Here is a 20,881-nt window from a genome sequence, read left to right as displayed (position 1 = left end):
ATCACTAACTCGATGTCATAAGATGTTACCTTAAGGCTATTGTGGAGTTAATGCTTTGGAACTTTAGATTATAAATGTGTTAGTAAGGTGCAGCTAACGCTAAATGTCTGAATTGCATAAAAAAACAAAGTTACTTTGCTAATGACAACATCTGGAGGGAAATCAACTTAAACCCTTTTGAGAATGTTTATTGTTGAAATTGTAAATTCTGACAAAATGTGAAAGTGTATTGTGACATGTGTTAACAGGGGATTGGGATGATGTCACCCATATATAAGCATGCCCTCAAGAAGAAGCTCAAGTCAGAGCTCGATGTGGTCATCAGCAGTCTGAGGAAGGAGAATGACTTTCTGAAGAAGACCCTGGTGGAACTTAATAGGCTAGTAGAGGTAAACTCAATAATACTCTGGTTTTTACCCAACAGAAGTCAACTAGCCAAGGTTACTCACATTGATCTTTTAAATGATGTTGCCACTGGGAGCTGGGAGTGGTTTCAATGCAAGGTATGGATTTACAATAACTTAGCACTAGTAAAATAACTTGTATGTCTCATTGTGTATTTTGCAGAGATTGCTCTCTCTTGAAACTGTCGGGCTTGTGAGTTGTCAGCAGCTCACGACCAGAGACGAGAAGGCTTTGCCGTCAGAGCAGATGAGTAAGAAAGAAGGGAAGCAGATGGACGTAGTGAGTATGAGGAGAAAGAGAAGCATATCCAGTTACTCACGAGAGGTCGAAGAAATCAAGAACAAGCTTGTGAGCGTCTCAACTAGGTGTCAATATCTCGAGAACAAAGTTGCACGGAAGAAGGTATACCACGACTTGATTTTAGTATTAAATGACAAATGTTGCTGCTTAGTGATTTTGATTACCAGTTTTACACCACTAGATGGCAGCAGTTGTTTTGCAGTGTCTCCCATTCAGAAGAGGAGTCCTGTTCACACTTCCTCATACAGAGCATGCATTCACAGTGACTTTTTGGATATTGTAGAGGTCACAACACTTGAGAATGTGTTGCTTTAAATCCCACTGGGCCTGTGTTTCGGGCCTTGGTATGACATGTCACAATGCAGTGTCTTATTAAAGCAGTGGGGACAGTTGTGTAATGCTGTACTGTATTTTCCTGTTTGTCAAATAGGACTCTGCTTCAGATGATTGGGCCTCAACCAACACTGCAATAGAGCTCAAAAATGACCTACGTGAGGTAAGTGTTGTTTGTTGGCCACACATCTGGAGGGAAAAGGTCTCTTCTGTTTGTATTGTTCAGAAAAGCCTAATCCACCTTTCTGGTATTCATGGTTAGTGCCTACTTTGTGTGCGCATTTGTTTCTATCCAATAGTCCTGCAAGACTTGCTTTCTGTGTTTCTCAGTTATGTGCTTCTCTTTCTTTTATTCAATCCCCCGAGGCCTTGGAGAAGAACAAGCAGTGGCTGGAATATGACCAGCAGAGAGAGGCCTACGTGGGGGCAACTCTGGCCAGAATGTTATGGCTGGAGAAGCAGCTGAACGAAGCCAATCAGGCCCGCTTACAGCAGCACAATGAGGACCATTCAGATAGTGAGTGAGACAGTGGGCAGTGGGCACTCACTGCTGGGGCCACAAGGGGCAACAGACTGTCACAACAAGGTGTTTAAGATATCAAGATTGCCGTCGAGTAGCCCGCTATTACAGAATCCGCAGCTTGCAATGCACTAGCAAAATCATGTATTTTATTACTACATGGTGCATGTTGTACGGCTGTCTCTGACATCTGTGATTGTGTCATTTCGATTTTTAGCCTCTGCTTCTCGCGTTACAGAGATGGAGAAAATAAGCCAGATGCAGGAACACTATGAAAGCCTCTTACAGAAAGCCAAAGACGAGCTGGAGGTGCTCAGAGAGAAGTTCAACATGACCAAAAACTGGTATGTCTGCTGCTAACAAATAAAGAATATGTTGCTGCTTAACGTTGGTAGTCAGCTGCAAGACAGACCGTCTTATGTGTAGGTGCGTGGAAACAGAGAGGGAGGCGGAAGAGCTAAAGCAACAGCTGCAGACTGCAAATATGAGCAGAACAAGTGCACAGGGAGATCATCATTGCTCTGAGGATGAAGAACAATGGCTGAGTGCTGAGACCGAAGACCTCCAGGATGAAGAACAATGGCAGAGGGCTGAGACCGAAAACCTCCAGTGCAGACTGGATAAGGAGAAGCGGAGGTCTGCTCTTGAGCTGCAGGTACGTCTTCATTGAACTGTAGAGTAAGAAAAATAAAGAATCTTACCTTCAACATACAAGGGAAGAAAGCAGACCAAATGGAAGTAAAATCTTTCTTTTCAGTCGTCTCTCATGCAGAAGTTTTTTTTAAATCATCAACATGCAGACCAGGAAAAGATTGCAGACCTGGAGCGACAGGTATGAAATCTCACTTTTGGTCCCCTTACTTTAATAAATCATTAGTTTTAACTAAATATTGAGGGATATTTTCAATCCATCCACTCTCAATATTGCCACATTAATTACTTTGTGAGGAGGATCATCGACTCGTGACCTTCAGTCTGTCTTTGTGAATCTAAGCCTCAATCTTCCACAGAAGTGGGCGTGTCAAACTTTCTCACCTCTTTGCTTTTCTTCTAAAGGGAAACTATCTGTCCTCACATAAGCAAAGGATTTACTTCTTTGTGTTATTTAATACCCCACAACTATGCAATACTATATAATAATGCAAACTGTTTACATTTTAGATCAAGATTTCTTCACAAGACCTTGAGGATGAGAAGCAGAATTGTTCCTATTTAAAGAAGCAAATGGTCAGAGTTCTGAAGAAGCTGGAAAAACCTAGAGACCACGTGACACAACAGTCAAAGGTTGGCATGAATAGTGCAAAGTATTAGTAATTAGTAATTATTGTATCCTAACTTCATCAGTGATGAACCTTAAAGCTGCAGTAATTAGTTTTTGTAGGGACAGCGTAAAAACACAGAAAAGGTTGATAAGAGTCAGATGCGGTTTGTTTGAAAAACCAAAACAATAATCCAAAACAAACTGAAAGAGCTAATTTGATCCATTTAATATCAAATATTGATTAGTACAGCTTTACGTTTTGTTGGTCGACCATAACAGTACTTGAAACGTTGATTTAGTTACCCAGAGTCTTATCTGTCATAACTGATTGCTGACTCCATTCATATCAGAGAGACCAGCAGGATTGCACCTCGTGTGAAGCGGCCTCCCTGCGCCCCAGAGACACCCCGACATGGTCCCCTCCCAGCAGCTCGCTGGATGAAAGCTTCCTGGAGTGTCCCAGCTGCCGAGCCGAGTATCCAGCCAGTCGCTACCGAGAACTGATGAGCCACCTAGAGATCTGTTCCGACTGAGCCGAGACGAGAACTTCTTCAATTCTGTATCTTCTGTAATAGGGATTGTTGTTTTCTTTACCTACAGTATACTGTGTAACCAGAGGTACACGTCATCTTAAGGTTATCTTAATAAACTACTTGTTGACTTGCTGAGGTGGTGCTTCAGAGTATTTTGGATTCTTTCTTACTTTATCAGAAGATAGCAGAGCTTTAGCCACGCGAGTAGCAACTATTGGCTGGATTGCGTTGGACTTTGCTACAGATATTCAAGGTCCCTCGAGGATGAATTCTACTGACTTTGCTGGTTCCCTGATCTAACACTCCTACCAGGTCACGGCTTCAATGTGCCCAATTTGGTGCAATACTAACAGTCCAATCAGCGTCAGCTGAGTTTAAGTGTTGAGTGCAGATTAGCAAATGTTAGCATGCTAACAGGCTAATCTGGGATGGTGAACCTGGTAAATATGTCCTGCTAAACATCAGCATGGCTGTAGACTCTTAGTCTTGTTTGTAAGTATTTCAAAAATAAAGAGTTGTGTGTGATACTTTGTGAAATTGTGAAAGATTGTCAAACCCAGACATGACAAAAATACTTTTAGAGAAAAGAGGACTGTGTGTGTTAACTAGTTTGTAAAAAGGTTTTAAATGTGTGGGGGTTGAACAAGATGGAAAGCCTGTTTTCAGTAAAACCACTGATCAATTAATGGATCACTGCTGAGGAAGTAAACCTGGTAATCTAATTCACCACGTAAATACAACAGGTGTGTAACTAATTAGATCTTAACAGATAATTTGAGGTGTACACGGTATTACCGATCAACAGCTCCATTGATTGAAGATTAGGAACTGGATTAAGGCTCAGGGTAGCCGTGTCAATCCCAGTCAACAAACTGTAGTGTGCTGTCAAAGACGTGCTCCACAGTGTGTAAGTATACCTGTGTTTGATATTATTGGAAAACAAATGTGACATTGAAGTAGCACAGAATAGTATTATGTTTGACTGCGCAGCACAAAGAACATCCTGTAATGTTTGATTCCCTTTCAGGTTGATTCCCTTTTACAGAGGCTAGTCACCACCCTCCACCCTTCCTCCTCCTCCTCCTCCCCCTCTCTGGTAACACGCTGTCTTCCTGGTCTCTGTGGCAGCAAATGTGGGAGCTGCAGCCATGGTAATGTGGGAACGCAGACTGCTGACCAACAAGACCATCCTGACCCTCAACTTGTTCGTGGCTGACCTGCTGTTTATCAGCATGATGTTTTAGTCATGCCATTGCCTCATTTTCTGGTGTGAAAGTGTCTATAAGCAGATCTACTAACCAATAGCAGTTTGTCTGTCAACAAGAGTAATTAAGGTTTAATCAGCCGTTTACAATCCCACTTAATCCTGTCTATGGTTTAACCTAACTGCTAGCTCACAGAGGTGGCCCAGGAGAGCAGGACTGTAGTGCAACTATCATTAGGCCTACATTACCTCTGTGGCTGATGGTAGTACAATCATGTAAAACAAACATAACAGATGCTAAACCGTTTTTAAAGTGCTCCTGTTTCTGTGTTTAGGCTCTGAATCGGTTGTGGATTCTGCCCTCAAATCACCTTCTGACAAAGCTTCTCCGTCACAGTATAGGCAATGCAGGGAAACAGGGACTGGACACAAATGCAGATAGATGAGGAAGCAGCAGAATTAATTCAGTAATTTATTGTGAAAATAACTTCAAAATACAGGCAGGTAACGGCAGTCATGTTACATGTAGGCAACAAGAAAATCCAAAAGACTAATAAGAAGAAGTCACAGCACTAGTGGAGGGTGGAAGCTAGACCATTAAACACCTTGTTATGAAGAACAATGGCGAACAAAGAAACTGGGCTGACAAATGACTGATTGTGGTAGTGAGAACAGGTGAGCAGGAGTTCAGTTGTTGTCACGCTTTTTTATTGACAAAATTGTCAGGTAGTGAAGGAAAGGACTGTTTAAAAGATGAGGTTTTTAGGAACAGAGGATCCCAGCCACACTATAAGGATATATAGTTAGACTCTCCCACCCTGCCTGTGGCACTCAGCCCAATGATTCCTACTGAAGAAATACATCTTTAAAAATGTGCCTTCAATTTATAGGGTTCTTTTAAATAAAAAAGGATACCATTTTTAGGATATTTATATTTCGGACATGGAAAACATTACTCAGACAAGAGTCCCATCTTTTTGGCCCCACTTTGATAATGATGGTTCATTTGAAGTATTTTCCCTTGAATTGTATAATTGTGTGAATATACCTGTAATAATCAGTTATTCGTGCCAACTCAACCCGTTGGTTTGCTGATATATTGACTGCCACTTGTGAATAGACATTTCTCGGTCATTGTTTGAATATAATACAATATATATAATACATATAATACAACCATAAACTATAAACAGAGGGTGTTTTTATTCATTTAGACTCAACATGACATCAGGTATTGCCTACATTTCAAATAATTGATCTTAAACGTTTTCAGAAAAGGAACACAAGCATGACTGGCATCGTCCTCAAGAATCCAGGTCCTTAAACTTACCAATATAAAGCTGTGCTTAAACTTAAAAATAATGTACTTATTGCTGCGCGTCACAATTATTTTAATGGCGCAACATGGTCCCTATCCGTAGATAAACACTTTTGAATAATACGGATCCATTTTATTATTTATAGCTAATTATTTCCTGGACCCCCTGATAGTATTACAGACGCCACTTTGAAAATCCCTATCATAAGGCACTTAAACTTTGCCTTGTATTGTTATTATGGTATTGTCCATAGCCGCCTTATATCATACAGCGTGTCCTTTCACCAAAATATTTACTACTTTCTAAAATGAATGAATGAAGATAGATTGAGGAAACCGTCAGGAATGATTGCAGTCTTGACTCCTTGACTTGATCCGTGCCCTCTTCTACAGTGCAGGTCACACTGCAGGCGCCGTAGCTCAGCTAATATCACCTGTTAGGGGATTGGCCCCACTAAAATGACCAGTGGCTGGATTTACAAGTTAAGAAAGCTCAGGGGCTTTATGACTCCTGCGTCACAGTTATTAGTCACCCCTCGGATCCCCTTACCCTGTAAGCCACTCACTACCGCGCTTGTTACTGAGAGCTGTGTCCACAGACGAGTTTTGGAAATATCTCAGTAGGGTCTGCTCTGCCACATCTTCTGGAGGCCACCTCTACTGCTCTGCTGTAGCCATCTGAGAGGAGCATCCTTGTGCAGCTGCAGAAGGGATTGTTCATCCAAACTTGCACAACATGGCAGACAAAGACACTGTAGAGAAGTTCCTTGACAACAACCCACAGTTTGCTAAGGAGTACTACGACAAGAAGGTCAAGGCAGATGTGATCACTGCAGCCTTCAATAACCAGGTCCAGGTCGAAGAACCAGCTTCTTACAAGGAGGTCAGCACCATCCAGGAGGCTGTGTTCATATTTGAGCTTCTAAAGGAGATGCAGGGCAACAACCCCATGGAAAAGGGCATGCATAAAATTCTCCAGAGAATTGCTCTGCTGATCCAGGCTGATCGCTGCAGCTACTTTGGCTACAGGTCTCGTAACGGAGTACCTGAGCTGTCCACGATCCTCTTCGATGTGTCACACAATTCTCCATTTGACAAGAACATAGTGAAACCCAATGCGGAGATTGTTTTTCCCACCGACATGGGAATTGTTGGATTCACGGCACACTCTAAGAAGCCTCAGAACGTCGCTGATGTTAAGAAGGTGAGCTAACGTCTTAATAATAATTGAAATAGACACAAACAAGTAAGACCAAAACAAATAGATCAAAGAATATGGTAAAAAAACATGCTGACATCTTAGAAAACATACAGTAGCTACATCTTTTACATTCATCTTGTGGTCAGTGTACAAGCACACAACCTTCTAACTTGCATCTCCTGTTATTTTCAGAACTCTCATTTCAGTGACTTTGTGGATAAACAGACCAAATATACCACCAAATGCATGATTACGGCTCCCATTATGTGTGAGATGGAACCCATCGGTGTCATCATGGCACTCAACAAACAAGGTGCTGATGAATTTTCAAAGAGTGATCAGGAGGTGAGTGGACAGGGTCACTTTTAATAAGTGGGTATTTATACTAACTGCACTTGGCTGAGAAACTGAAACGATACCATTGAGGCTGCAGGGTTTGTAGTACAAATCCAGTAAGAGGGTGAGATCCATTGGCCAATTTTAGCCCAAAAGCTTTCCTGTCTCTGATCTGGATGCCTCTGTACTTTGAGTCACCGTTATGACATCTCAACTTATAATCCATTTAGGGCAAAGAAGCTCAGATATTTTTTCTGACCTTGTTTCATGGCCTCTTTGGGGCTCTAGAGGTCAGAGGGTCTGTGAAGATCTGTTGGAGAATGTGGCTGCAGTCATTTAAAAAAATGTGAACATGTGGATGCGATTCATAAAGCGATAGGATTCTTTGCTCTTCCATTACAGCTCTTCTATAAATATGTGAACTTTGCTGCTGTGCTCGCTCTCCAAGCCCACACTTCCTGCATGTGGGATATAGAGTCCAGGAGAAGCCAGGTAAAAATAGACAGTAATACATTCATTTGTCCAGTCTGTTGTTGTTTTTCTCAAGAAAACCATGGAACGACATTCCTTTTCCAGCTGCGCTATAAACAAACACACAAATCAAAGTACCTCTATGAAAATGATAGAGCAGTGATACTTTTCTTTGCAATAGGTGTTGCTGTGGTCAGCCAGCAAAGTTTTTGAAGAGTTGACGGATATTGAGAGGCAGTTTCACAAAGCCTTGTACACAGTGAGGCCATATATCAAGTGTGAGAGATACTCTGTGGGACTGCTGGACATGACCAAAGAAAAGGTGCGTAGAGGAAGAAAACCTTCAACCGTTATTAATTAACAATTAAGTATTTAGAAACATGATTTCTGCCTTTTCTGCGCCAGGAATTCTTCGATGAGTGGCCAATTAAACTAGGGGATGTGGAGCCATACAAAGGCCCCAAGACACCTGATGGCAGAGTAAGTACAAAGCTAGGTTTATTCTTGTCACAATAGTCATATCCACCAATGTGTTAAGATTTAAAAAAATATTAAAAAACGTTCTTTTATGTTTAACATTCAGGAAATCATCTTCTACAAGATTATTGACTACTTGCTGGAAGACAAAGAGGAGATTAAAGTTATCCCGTAAGCATCATGCGGCACTGTAGCAACAGTAAAAAAAACGCTTTATTTGCATAATTGTAGCGGTTAACTGGTCGTCTAATAAGAAGACATGCAGTTACTCATCCTCTCTGAACTCACAGCGGCCCTCCTGCTGACCACTGGGCTCTGGTCAGCGGACTCCCAGCATATGTGGCTGAGAATGGATTTGTGAGTTTCACGTTTGTTCCATTCTCTTTTTACAAACCTGCAGTAGATGAATAATTAGTGTCGTTGATCTGTTGTTCTCCAAACACACATGTGATGACTTATTTTAACTTCTAGATCTGCAACATGATGAATACTGCAGCAGATGAGTACTTCAAATTTCAGGTGAGACGCCGTTTACTGACAACTGGCATTGGAATAAATTCGTTACGTCACTAAAATAATCTGGATGTCCTATTTTATACCATTTGACAGAAAGAAGCGGTGGATGAGACTGGGTGGAGGATCAAGAATGTCCTCTCCCTCCCTATCGTCAACAAAAAGGAAGAAATTGTTGGTGTTGCCACTTTCTTCAACAGAAAAGATGAAAAACCATTTGACGAGAATGATGAACAAATTACAGAAGTACGGAAAACTATCTCTCTGTCTTCAGTGGCTCTTCTTAAATCTTGTTTTACTGTTTAAGCATCCCAACATAATGTTTTGCTGATGCTGTTATGATACACTTCCAATGTACTTTAATGTAATGTTTTTATATTTGTATAATTTAACTAACTGTAAGAGAATTAGGTAACAGTTATACAATGAATTGGATTGTTTTGTGTGTGTCCATGTCACTAGGCGCTAACCCAGTTCCTTGGCTGGTCAACTCTGAATAGTGACACGTACGACAAACTGAACAAGACAGAGTGGAGCAAAGATATTGCCCAGGAAATGCGCATGTACCAGACAACAGCCACACTAAATGACGTGCAGAGCATTCTGGTAAGCGGCTGTGTTTACTTCAACCAGCCTGAAAACAGATTTGTGGATCGAGCTCCCTTTAAAGTACCTTTCCCCTCTGCAGAGCACTCACGACAAGTTTGGCTCTGCACCAGAGGACTGTGACCAGAAGGAGATGTACAAACTGTTGGTAAGCTGTGCGATGTGTGGAATACGGTGCTTCCCATAAACTCACTGGGTTTGTGATGACACACTGAGTGCTTGCTCTTGTTTCCAACGCGCAGAGAACCACCATCCCTGATGCCCAGAAGGTGGAGCTGCATGAGTTCCGCTTCAGTGACTTCCCCTTGTCAGAGTTGGAGCTCATCAAGTGTGGCATCCGCTGCTTCTTTGAGCTGGGGGTGGTAGAGAAGTTCAAAGTCCCAGCTGAGGTACAGTAGTAGTCAGGAACTGTATTCATTCCCCTCTTTTTGCCTGTCAGGCTACCTGTGAACCACTCAACACATCAACATGTGTGCATCTTGAAAGCAGAGAAAGACATTTACGTGACCTGAGTCTGAGGTTTCTACTATTTGAACCAACGATGATTTATTGCAGCTCTGTTTTGTTTTGTCAGATCCTGACACGGTGGATGTACACCGTTCGCAAAGGATACCGTGACATCACCTACCACAACTGGAGGCACGGCTTCAACGTTGGACAAACCATGTTCACCCTGCTGCTAGTGAGTGTCATACAAATATCTCTTTCTCTTTTTTCCTATTAGTTGCTCTACTGCTTGTTATAACACAGGGTTGTCCCCTTTGCTTCTCGACAGACAGGTAAACTGAAGAAGTACTACACCGATCTCGAGACCTTTGCCATGGTTGCTGCCGGATTCTGCCACGATATTGACCACAGAGGAACCAACAATCTCTACCAATCAAAGTACGATTTTTGTGGGTCATTGGACAAATGCATTGGTGAGAAACATGATGAAACCATCTAAACGTTTGACTCATATGTTCTGATTCTGGTGGACTCTTGTAGGAGTTTATCCCCACTGGCAAAACTGCACAGCTCCTCAATTATGGAGCGGCATCACCTTGAGTACAGTAAGACACTGATGGAGAATGAGGTGGGTCCTTACATGTTTATATGTAGGTGTTTCATAGTAGTTGTGCATTGAAATAGACATATCTTTTTTTTCATGCTGTACAGTAGCCTGCCAGATTTAGGGACTCTTGGCTGCCGTCTAATTTCTTCTCCTGCTATCGATTCCAGAACCTGAATATCTTCCAAAACCTTCAAAAGCGTCAGTTTGAGACGGTGCAGCATCTGTTCGAAGTTTGCATTATTGCCACTGATCTCGCCCTCTACTTCAAGTAAGGAATGTCAAGGGTGATGTTCCATCTAAGTACACTTTTAATACCTGTTATTGATTTTCAAGGACGTTTGACAAGAACTGACAGCTTTCTCGTCTCTCAGGAAGAGAACGCTGTTCCAAAACATTGTGGGAGCTGTGGAGGCGATTCCAGATGAGAAAGAGAAGATCAGCTACATCTCCAACAATCCAACCAGAAAGGAAATCATCATGTAAATGCAAAGTGTATCATGTGAAAATTTTGACCATTTCTCTAGATTGTCTTGTGTTGAGTCTCTAGTTGTCATTCATGGTGTCGTCTTTTCTGCAGGGCAATGATGATGACGGCTTGTGACCTGTCAGCCATCACAAAGCCATGGGAGGTTCAGAGCAAGGCGAGTTCCCTTCTTAAGACTTGTAAAACGATTACAAAACATCATTCTCCCATTTGTTCTCATTGTTCTACTGGTTCTTATGGTCCTAGGTCGCTCTAATGGTGGCGGCAGAATTTTGGGAGCAGGGAGATCTTGAAAGGACGGTCCTTGACCAGCAGCCTATTGTAAGACGTTTTAAAAGCTAAGGTTTCTGGTATGTTGCCTGCACTGTATATGTTGTCATAAAGTCATAACAATAACCGTCACCTCCCGCTTCTTCTTCTTCTTTAGCCAATGATGGACAGGGATCATTCTGAGGAGCTGCCTAAGATGCAGTGTGGTTTCATTGACTTCGTCTGCTCCTTTGTGTACAAGGTACATATACAAATAAAAACACTAGTTATTGTTAATAAATACTAACATGATATGGTGTGTATTTTCTCATGTTTCTATTTGCCCTCACCCCCGTGTTTGTTTGCAGGAGTTTTCTCGTTTCCATGTAGAGATCACTCCCATGTTCGATGGCCTGACTATCAACAGGGGCGAGTGGAGAGCTCTCGCAGATGTCTACGAGGCCAAGATGAAAGCTATCGAAGACGAGAAGAAAAAGCTGGAAGGTGGAGGTGAAGGTGAGCACTGAAACCACTGCCACCACATCCCCCCTGCTCATTCTGTGTTTTCATTGTTGCCTGTATTCTCACCGTATTTCTCGCTTGTTCCTTTTACAGGTCAAGAAGGTGGGAAGTCAAAGACGTGTGTCGTCAGTTAGACCTCCAGGACGGTCGAGGCACTTTTGAATGTTTTCTGGATGTGTATTTGTACAGTTTGTGTATGTGCATGAGCATGTGTTCACAGATAAGGGAATCCTATTGTGCAAAAAAACCTGTATTATTGTTTTTTTTATATAATGCATTTTATTTATTTATTATACTATATATATCATCTGATACAAGAAGCTATTTTAATTGGCACCAGTCTTTGGCGTAAACAGTTTGAATGTAATACTATGAACACATTCATTCATCTTGTATATGCTAAAAGATTTGAACTTTTAATCATTATAACAATTAAGACTGGATATAATATCGGTATACATAGCTAACTTTCTTTTGCTTTGGACATGATATTAATAGAAATATTAGGCTGCAAATGTGATGCTGTTTGAACTCTTATTTCTGAATATTTGGGGGAATATTTGGTATATACGACAATAAAATGCTCTTATTTTGTAGGGAAAGAGCACACTAAACAAAATTTCTAGTTGTTATTTTTACTTCAAGTAGTGCTTTCAAAATTTCAAGCATATGTCCCGGGCAAATGGGTGCGAGATGTAAGAAGATTTGACTGAATTGGATTTGGTTATAAGCCACCACGAGCCCCTGCTGTCCTTTTTAAATCCCCTGCTTACATAAAGTAGAAATACTGCCGTCCTGCTCATAAGTCAGCATGTGTAGAGTGCATGTGGCATTTACAGGACAGGAAGGTGTCATGTAGAAACTCTGCGCATGTACTGTACAGGAGAAATGGTATTGTTTGAGTGTGAAACAACACATCACCAATGTTATGGTGTGATTTCTTAAAGCTGAAATGTTAAGACTTCTCAAACTAGAGTTTGTGACTTTGCAGACCAATGTCAGACTATATTTTCTGAAGCAAGTGTTTGTTTAAATAAGAACGTTGAATCTCGAATGAATGGAACCTTTGCAAAGAAAGTTGACTCTGTTGTGAATGTATAGCAATAAATACATAGTTATATGTGCAATAGCATCATGTATAACTCGTGACAAATGTCAATAACGTTTTTTTTCAAATCAAATCATGCATGTGTGCATTTTAGCCTAATCGGACTACACAAATTTAGTAAGAATGAAAATATTAATTTTACACTTCATTTCAGTTGCATCACAGGTGTAATGTTTGGATATATTAGCTGCAACACAAAGATTATTGAACAGAAAGAGTTTCCTGATAATGACTTATGGCCTCATTGATGCCTCTGTATACACATTTTCCACCACTAAGATCCAGCTAAAGAGGGGTTTAGGAGACCAGGACTGACCAAACATCACCTTTTAATCAACTGTTAACAAGCTTACAAGAGACCTGTGTCACTGATTTGGAGACTGGTTTGTGTTTTCAGACTGCTGGTATCCATTCATCAAATGCAAACGTTCAAGAGGAATATAAATGCATTGTAATTAGCCACGGTGTGTAGAGTAGCATTCATAAACAAGAAAATAGTGGGGCCTGAACCGGGGATCAAACCACCGACCTTCTGATTGAAAGACGGCCCTGCTATCCACTCCACCCCATGTGGCTCATTACAATCAACATAACATTAAATTTAAGATAAAACTTTAAATATGTTCAGCTCCTTCATCGTGACTTAATTTCCACCTATTCAGTTATTGTGGTTTGAAGTGGAGATTTAACTGCTACTAACTTTCAGCTCTCGTGCTACTAAGGAAACAACAATTTTTATATTTCTCTGCACTAATGGTAAATGACTGTGTGTCAGACAGTTATTGTGAAGGTTATTGATGGAGGTTATGCTGCCATAAGCAATCATCCCCTTAATGCGAGACTGACAGGTGGCCTGTAAACTTCATACTTCATATAGGAACCAGAGAGCATCTCAGTTACAAAAGCCCGCAAATCACTTCGAGGGAGGTAAGCCAGCTTTGTGGACTGACATGACACCTTAAGACATTTTGTAGGTCCAGAGGTCAAACAGAAACACAAGAGTATGTTTACTTAATGTGCTGCTTTCACTGGTGAAGGAGGACTGGAGCGAGTGTGACCTCTTCTATTTCGTACCATGATATGAATGAAAATAAGGATTGTTTTTTAGAATAGTATGAATATTATTCTAAACGTGATCTAAACTCCTTGTTGATAATAATAATAATAACTAATTTAAGATAAATAATTAAGAGAAAATTGGAAAAGAAAGATGCAAGTAAAAACCTTTTTAAAAATCCAGATAGAATACCTTTAAAGAGATGGGAGCTCGTAAATCATTCCACCTCTACCTTGGTTCTATATTTCCCTCTGGTGGGGCACTCAGGGAAGACAGTCAGGCTCTTTGTGCACCTGCTACAACAAAAAGGTGAATGTTTACCTTGGAAACACATTTATTTATAATGCTAGCCTATTTCTTTCGCCGTAGAGACATATTAGGGAAGTCATGCACATGCAGAATGTGTAGTCATATGCTGGTTATCAGTTGCAGAAAGACCAATAACACAGATCTCAAAAGTCCATTAACAGTCAGGCTGTGGTCGAATAACTGCTGGACAGAGTGTGTTCTATTCTGGCGATGAATGACGGCATTTATGAGGCGCAGACATTACCCATCATCTTGCAGCACAACAATTATATCCACTGTTCTCCATTTGGTTTCAAAGCTGCTTATGAAAAAAGATATTTGTTACTTCTGTCCCTTCCAGCTCCTCCATGTCCACAATTCCTCTCTGAATATTTCCTCTCTCTGAAGTATAAGCAGTCTCCTTCAGAGTATCTCCCTTATGGGTAATAGCTTTATTCTTCCAACCTTCCCTCTAGCATACCGTGAAGCAGCTCCCAAAGCATGACCCTGCTCCTCCAAATGCCCTGCTGTCTTTTTTAAAGGCATAATAAACAGACACTGGACATCAAATGGTGTAATCACATCAGAGAGACTGGAGTTCCAGAGCACTATGTATTTATTCAGAGACCTTTTCAAACTCTTGTTTCTTCCCAGAAAGGTCTGACGCATGCAGCCCTTCCAGGAACAGTGAATAAACATATTAATCTTACTTTAATCTCTGGAGGGATCTGCAGCGAGAAATTAGATGGTTAGAAAGAAGACCTAATGGGGCTCCCATGTCATGTCTGGCACAGCAGAAAACAGTGCAATAAAACAGTGAATGCAATTTAAAAAAGGAATAAAGTAGGGGGGGAAAAGAAAGGAGTATATGCTTTGTTATGTGGCTTTGTGAAACACAATCCCGTGCAGAAATGCAGGATGTGAGGATCGACCTGTCCTTTGTCTGTGAGGGGCGTGAGGGGGGATGGGGTCCATTTGACTTCAGCACAGCAGATGTCAGGATGACAGGAGGGCTTCCCCACACCCCTACATCACAGGGCAGCCACATTTTGCATCCACCAGTCGCCATAGAAACCGCGTGCAAACCAGGAAATGAACCCAAAATGTGCCAAGAAAATATGGGAACATTTGAAACAAAACCCGAAGTAATAATGACAATAATATTACAAGCTATATGGCAGGGTGTTGACAGTCTAGTGGAGTACACTGAGCCAATGCTACAGCTGTATTTCCATGATGACAATTAATTTTCCTGGGGTTTCCCACCCGCTTCCCGCATACACAGCCCGTGTGCGTCTGCGCCACAGGCTGCAATCCGCTGGCTCATGTCGGGGCTTCATTTTCTCCAGCTGATTCACGAATATTTACACCGTTCCGTCGCGTTGGCTGATGGGCGGAATCCTCCTGGAGGTCGACACGAAGAGTGTGGCGTTTTGCTGAAATCATAGGCGTGGTTTTGGATGGAGATGATCCGTCTGCTCCCGCTGGGATCCCCACCTGCCCTCACACCGTGTTTGTCACCGCGCCAGCTGGTATTTTTCTGAGCTTCAGCCACTACAGCACGAATTTGATTATATTATATTTTAGTCACAGGGGGGATATCGATTTTTTTTTTGGTCAGGGGGTGTAGTGTAACAGCGCTGTGGACGTACGGGGCGCCCGGTTTAATCACCTCCAGAGAAGAGGCGGTGGCGGCGCACGGCACTTGGCGGAGATAAAGAGCGGACAGCGCGTCGCTTGGCCTCCAGGCAGCAGCAGCAGTGGAAGAGGAGCCACAGCGGAGACTCTGGTTCATGTGCAGGGCTGTTCGACGCGCAGGTCGTGCCCGCAGCGGTTCGCAAGAATGGAAAATACACGCAAGATGCCCAAGAGATCGCCCTGGCTTTGCGTACTTGTAGTGGCGTCCGTTTTACTTGCGGTGGACAGCAAGAGAGCCAGACAGCCTCGCTGCCCCTCATCATGTACATGTACCAAAGATAACGCGCTGTGCGAAAGCGCAGGACTGATCCCTCGCAGCTTTCCGCCCGATGTCATATCACTGTAAGTCATATTATTGTTATTTAATAAAGCATTCCTAACCAGGGCTTTCATAGATTAACAAAACACACTCGTCTCTGCTGGTGGGTTTCAGTGCTGCTTCTGCTTCTGCTGCACAGTAATGCATAAGAAAACAGACAGGGATCACATGTTCGTATGAGACAGTCTGTGCTTTGAAGCTAACCAGTGTGTCTGTCTGTCGTGTGTCCTCCTCCCCCCCTCAGGTCATTCGTCAAGTCTGAATTCACTGAAATCCCGAAGGAGAGCTTCATCCACACGCCTGCCCTGCATCTCCTGTGAGAAATCTCTCTGGAGCTTTTTGTTCTTCAGTCTTTGTTGCATGCTGTCAGTCCCCAGTGAGGTGATCAACGCCATGTTTAATGCTCAAGACATCTCCCTCTCTGATGCCACACATTATGGTAGAATTGATGTTGTAGCCTACAATCTGAATGGGGGAGCTGGACCATAAATCATTTTGGAGAAAATTGCCTCTCTAAATGATTTCCCTACAGACCTTTTCATATCAGGGTAGAATAGGCTCTCTGCCTAGCATTAATCTATGTCTTTCCTTAACATGTATTTGTGCATATTGTGAATTATTGAGAGGGAATCCCTCCTTTTGAATAGGGAATCCCCCTTCACTCCTCTCTCATGGGGTGGAGTACTGACTGACTCACTGTGTTCTTCATACGAACATGCGACGCTGCATTGATCTTTGTCTTTGATGTATTTGGGTTGCTGTGAAGGAGAAATGAGGGAGTTTTCCAGCCCAGGTCCATTAAGCTACTAATGTAAAACCACAGCTTGTTAGTATCCAATTTGTGAGAAGTAATAGTGAAATATAATGGATTTCTCTGCACAGTCTTTTCACAGCCAACAACCTGGAATCTATAAACGAGGATGCTTTCCTCGGTCTTCCTCATCTGGAGTATCTGTGAGTAGATGCCCCAAGTTTACACGCTGTTAAAAAGCTGTTAAAAAGCTGTTAAAAAAACAAGATTGTCTCCCCTCTCATGCATTTATTCAACACCTTTTTCAGGTTCATAGAAAACAACCAAATTAAGTCGATTTCACCGCACGCTTTCCGTGGACTGAAAACCCTAGTGCATCTGTAAGTATATACTGTATTTCTTACTTAGATATTCTTCTTTAAAAAATAGGATGATGTCCTGATTTCTGTTCAATTTCAATACAAAATCGTATCACTTTTTAAAATTGAATGTAGAGAAGTTCTGTTTCTATCAGTAGAAAGTATAATCTGTCTGGCAGGCAAGAACTGCTCCAGTGATAAAGTTTGTTACACAATATTTATTGCCACACAGACATTTCTGTGACACTGTGCAGCTGTTGACATGGTTATGAAGCCAATCCTGTCACATTCACTGTCCAACTTAATGAAGCTTAGAAGCCTAAGGCCCCATTACATGTTCATTTTGTTTCAGATTTAGTAAAGTAAGTAAGAAAAATCTCTTCAAGAGAAGTACTTTTTATCATTTTTTGTAGCAGAGAGAGCCAGACAATTGCTGAGGAGGCAGCTCTAAAAATAGCTTAATGTTTAAACTCAGAATAAGCAATGTTCCTGCCTTCTGTCTCCAGGGTGGCAAGATGTGCCCAAACTCTTTAACAGATATCCTTCTATCCCTCTGCAAGGAAACACATAACACATCCTCATTTCGATTTTATGAGGCACTGGAAGTTCCTTTTACAAATGAAAATACACACAGCAGAACATTTGCATTTAATGAAGAGGGAAGGTATATTGAATAGCTGGTGAAACACAAACAATAAGCAATATATCTGGTTGTTTTTTCCTCTCTTCCAGGAGCCTGGCCTACAATAATCTGGAGACTCTGCCCAAAGATTTGTTCAAGGGTCTTGAGGCCTTGACGAAAGTGTAAGTACAAATTTAATTCCTGCATTATCCGGAAACAAAGAGATAAATTGCACAGTGTTACATAACAAAGTATAATGTAAGCCATCGTGGACAAGTCCTTCTATATATAGACCTCTGTATAATCATTTCTCTTCAGCCAAGGCTTGAAAAATGTGTGGGTGGTGCTTTTAGCGCCATTAAAATTACATGCGGCAGCGAGGAAGAGAGATAGTTAGCAATCCATCACCCACTGAAGATGTTCAGTTCTCCTTTGTGCTCCCTCTTGATATTAATGAGGGCACAGAGTGAAGCTGTGAGGGCCAGAGAGCAACCACATTGAAAAGGCTGAGAGCATTCCCGTTGGAAGTTAGTTTGTTGGTTTTCTCTCTTCAGGGACTTGAGAGGGAACCAGTTCACCTGTGACTGTAAGCTGAAGTGGTTGGTGGAGTGGATATACAGCACCAACGCTACAGTGGACCAGATTTACTGCAAAGGCCCGGCCTCGCAGCTGGACAAGAAGATCAACGACCTGGTGCCGCTGTCCTTCGACTGCATCACCACAGGTGGAACACAGAAAATACTTCTCATTCAACCTTATTTTTATAACAATGATCACAGCTTCTCCTGACTTTTTCAATGTCATTTAAAGCATGTTTTTGTTCCTCTCATAGAGTTCGCTTCCTACCAGTCCCTGAAGTTTGAATCCATATCCGTGGAGGCATTTTCCTTTGGGAATGACCAGTATGTGGTGTTTGCCCAGCCCTTCATAGGGAAATGCAGCTTTCTAGAGTGGGATCATGTGGAGATGGTCTTCAGAAGCTTTGATGACATTGACAGTAAGTAAAAGTCATTTCAAATATGCTGTCATGTGGTTGTGAATGAGCTGTGCGGGTCTAAAAGGAGTGGGGGTGAGATTGGAAGAGGAGCCACTAGATGGAGACATGCATTGAAGACTCTTCTTTCTCCTCACCAGGCACATCCACAGTGATTTGCAAACCTCTGGTCATTGACAACCAGCTCTTTGTCATTGTGGCCCAGCTGTTTGGTGGCTCACACATCTATAAGCGCGACACCTCTGCCAACAAATTCATCAAACTCCAAGGCATTGACATCCTCAAAATCCGCAAACCAAACGACGTGGAGACGTTCCGCATCGATGGAGAATCCTTCTTCGTCATAGCAGACAGCTCCAAGGCCGGCTCCACCACCATCTACAAGTGGAACGGCAATGGCTTCTACTCTCACCAATCGCTCCACCCGTGGTACCGGGACACCGATGTGGAGTACATGGAGATCTCCTCCAAGCCTCACCTGATCCTGTCCAGCAGCTCCCAGAGGCCGGTCATCTACCAGTGGAACAAAACCACCAAGCTGTTTGACAGACGCACCGACATCCCAGAGATGGAGGACGTCTACGCTGTGAAGCATTTTCAGGTCAAATCCGACCTCTTCATCTGCCTGACGCGATTCATCGGCGACTCCAAGGTGATGCGCTGGAACGGGGCCCTCTTTATAGAGCTGCAGACCGTGCCCTCCCGTGGCTCCATGGTGTTCCAGCCCTTCTCCGTGGGCAGCTGGCAGTACGCCATCCTGGGCAGCGATTACTCGTTCACCCAGGTGTACCGCTGGGATGCCAAGAAGGGCGAGTTTGTCCATTTCCAGGAGGTGAACATCCAGGCACCGAGGGCCTTCTCTCCAGTCTCCATAGACAACCGGCAGTTCCTGCTGGCCTCCAGTTTCAAAGGGAAAACTCAGATTTATGAGCACCTGGTCATTGATCTGAGCGACTGAGCGAATGTTCTCTTGACTGGTTGGCTGATTGTTTGGTTATTTGAGTGGTTACTATGTTAAGAGATGGTTGTCGCCACAGATCTAGACAACACTGCAAGTGTCAGGTGATCCTAACTTGAGCAAGGCAGGCATTAATGTATTTTCAACCAAATACGTTTGGCTGAGATGCATATTGTTTCAATGCATGCACCTGAAATTAGGATTAGACCCAATATGTTGCCAAGACATTAATGCATGAGCAGGGCCTCACACTGGCCATCCCATCCTGATGAATGCAACATCCATGCTCATTAATCCATTAAATCTTGCCTGTAGGTTTTTTTCTGTGTTCAGCTTTTAATGTGACTCAGCAATGTTTATACATTTGTAATCTCATATATTTATCTACAGAAAGTAATGACGAAATGGTACTTTATAATCTATTAACGATGTTTAACTGAACCAATCTGCCAAAACAAAATGTTTACATTTTTCTGTCTTTCCACGTGTGCGCTAAAATATTTGTAAATTTAGCTTTTGTAAGTTTAAGAGGGACCACGCCAGTTAGATACATATTTGTTAAGGAGAATGATTTAAAATGATGTTTATAATTTGGAAAATATCAACAGAAATGTGTGAGAATATACCTGTAAATCCTTGCAACTAACGTTTTTATTGTTAACTGTTTGTATAATGTTTAAAGTATTGAAAATTACAGTTTTTCATAAGAAGTATGGAAAACATTTTGGGCACACAGGAACTATTTTCACACAATTGAAGGAACTAAATTGAAACACTGTGGATATTGTTCATAATGCTTTACCTTTGACTAACATGTATGCAAAATACATCAACTGTGTCACGATTAGAATTAAGTTACTGACTAATATCATGCTATGTAGAGTCAATAAAGGTTTACATTATTAACTGTTGCATCTCATCTGAGCTCTCTAATGGCACT

At 42.1% G+C, this 20,881-nt stretch overlaps 3 protein-coding genes across 3 annotated transcripts; all 3 read left to right on the top strand.

Moving 5' to 3' along the window:
* Positions 1-260: 260 nt before the first annotated feature.
* LOC306702662 (centrosomal protein of 55 kDa-like) lies at positions 261-3,388 on the top strand (the record flags this gene model as incomplete). The annotated part of the gene is made up of 8 exons (XM_079168310.1): positions 261-389; positions 568-684; positions 1,405-1,555; positions 1,797-1,902; positions 1,985-2,213; positions 2,316-2,390; positions 2,720-2,842; positions 3,170-3,388. 8 exons carry the CDS (start codon positions 261-263, stop codon positions 3,350-3,352), a joined length of 1,113 nt encoding a protein of 370 aa, XP_079024436.1. The 3' UTR covers positions 3,353-3,388.
* Positions 3,389-6,610: 3,222 nt separating this feature from the next.
* LOC306702660 (cone cGMP-specific 3',5'-cyclic phosphodiesterase subunit alpha'-like) lies at positions 6,611-11,921 on the top strand (the record flags this gene model as incomplete). Its single annotated transcript, XM_079168307.1, has 22 exons — positions 6,611-7,078; positions 7,268-7,420; positions 7,814-7,903; positions 8,064-8,204; positions 8,288-8,362; positions 8,466-8,530; positions 8,650-8,716; positions 8,831-8,878; positions 8,969-9,118; positions 9,335-9,478; positions 9,561-9,626; positions 9,721-9,867; positions 10,053-10,160; positions 10,254-10,363; positions 10,466-10,553; positions 10,700-10,800; positions 10,904-11,011; positions 11,110-11,173; positions 11,263-11,337; positions 11,444-11,527; positions 11,634-11,781; positions 11,881-11,921. 22 exons carry the CDS (start codon positions 6,611-6,613, stop codon positions 11,919-11,921), a joined length of 2,541 nt encoding a protein of 846 aa, XP_079024433.1.
* Positions 11,922-15,990: 4,069 nt separating this feature from the next.
* LOC306703345 (leucine-rich glioma-inactivated protein 1-like) lies at positions 15,991-20,807 on the top strand. Its single transcript, XM_079169287.1, has 8 exons — positions 15,991-16,280; positions 16,502-16,573; positions 17,140-17,211; positions 17,317-17,388; positions 18,100-18,171; positions 18,544-18,713; positions 18,822-18,986; positions 19,124-20,807. Exons 1-8 carry the CDS (start codon positions 16,084-16,086, stop codon positions 19,939-19,941), a joined length of 1,638 nt encoding a protein of 545 aa, XP_079025413.1. The 5' UTR covers positions 15,991-16,083; the 3' UTR covers positions 19,942-20,807.
* Positions 20,808-20,881: the final 74 nt, after the last annotated feature.

This window comes from Pholis gunnellus (genome assembly GCF_910591455.1).
Source record: "Pholis gunnellus genome assembly, chromosome: 11".
Taxonomy (NCBI): Eukaryota; Metazoa; Chordata; class Actinopteri; order Perciformes; family Pholidae; genus Pholis; species Pholis gunnellus.
Note: the sequence above shows the minus strand (reverse complement) of the source record. Positions and strands in the feature narration are given on the sequence as shown.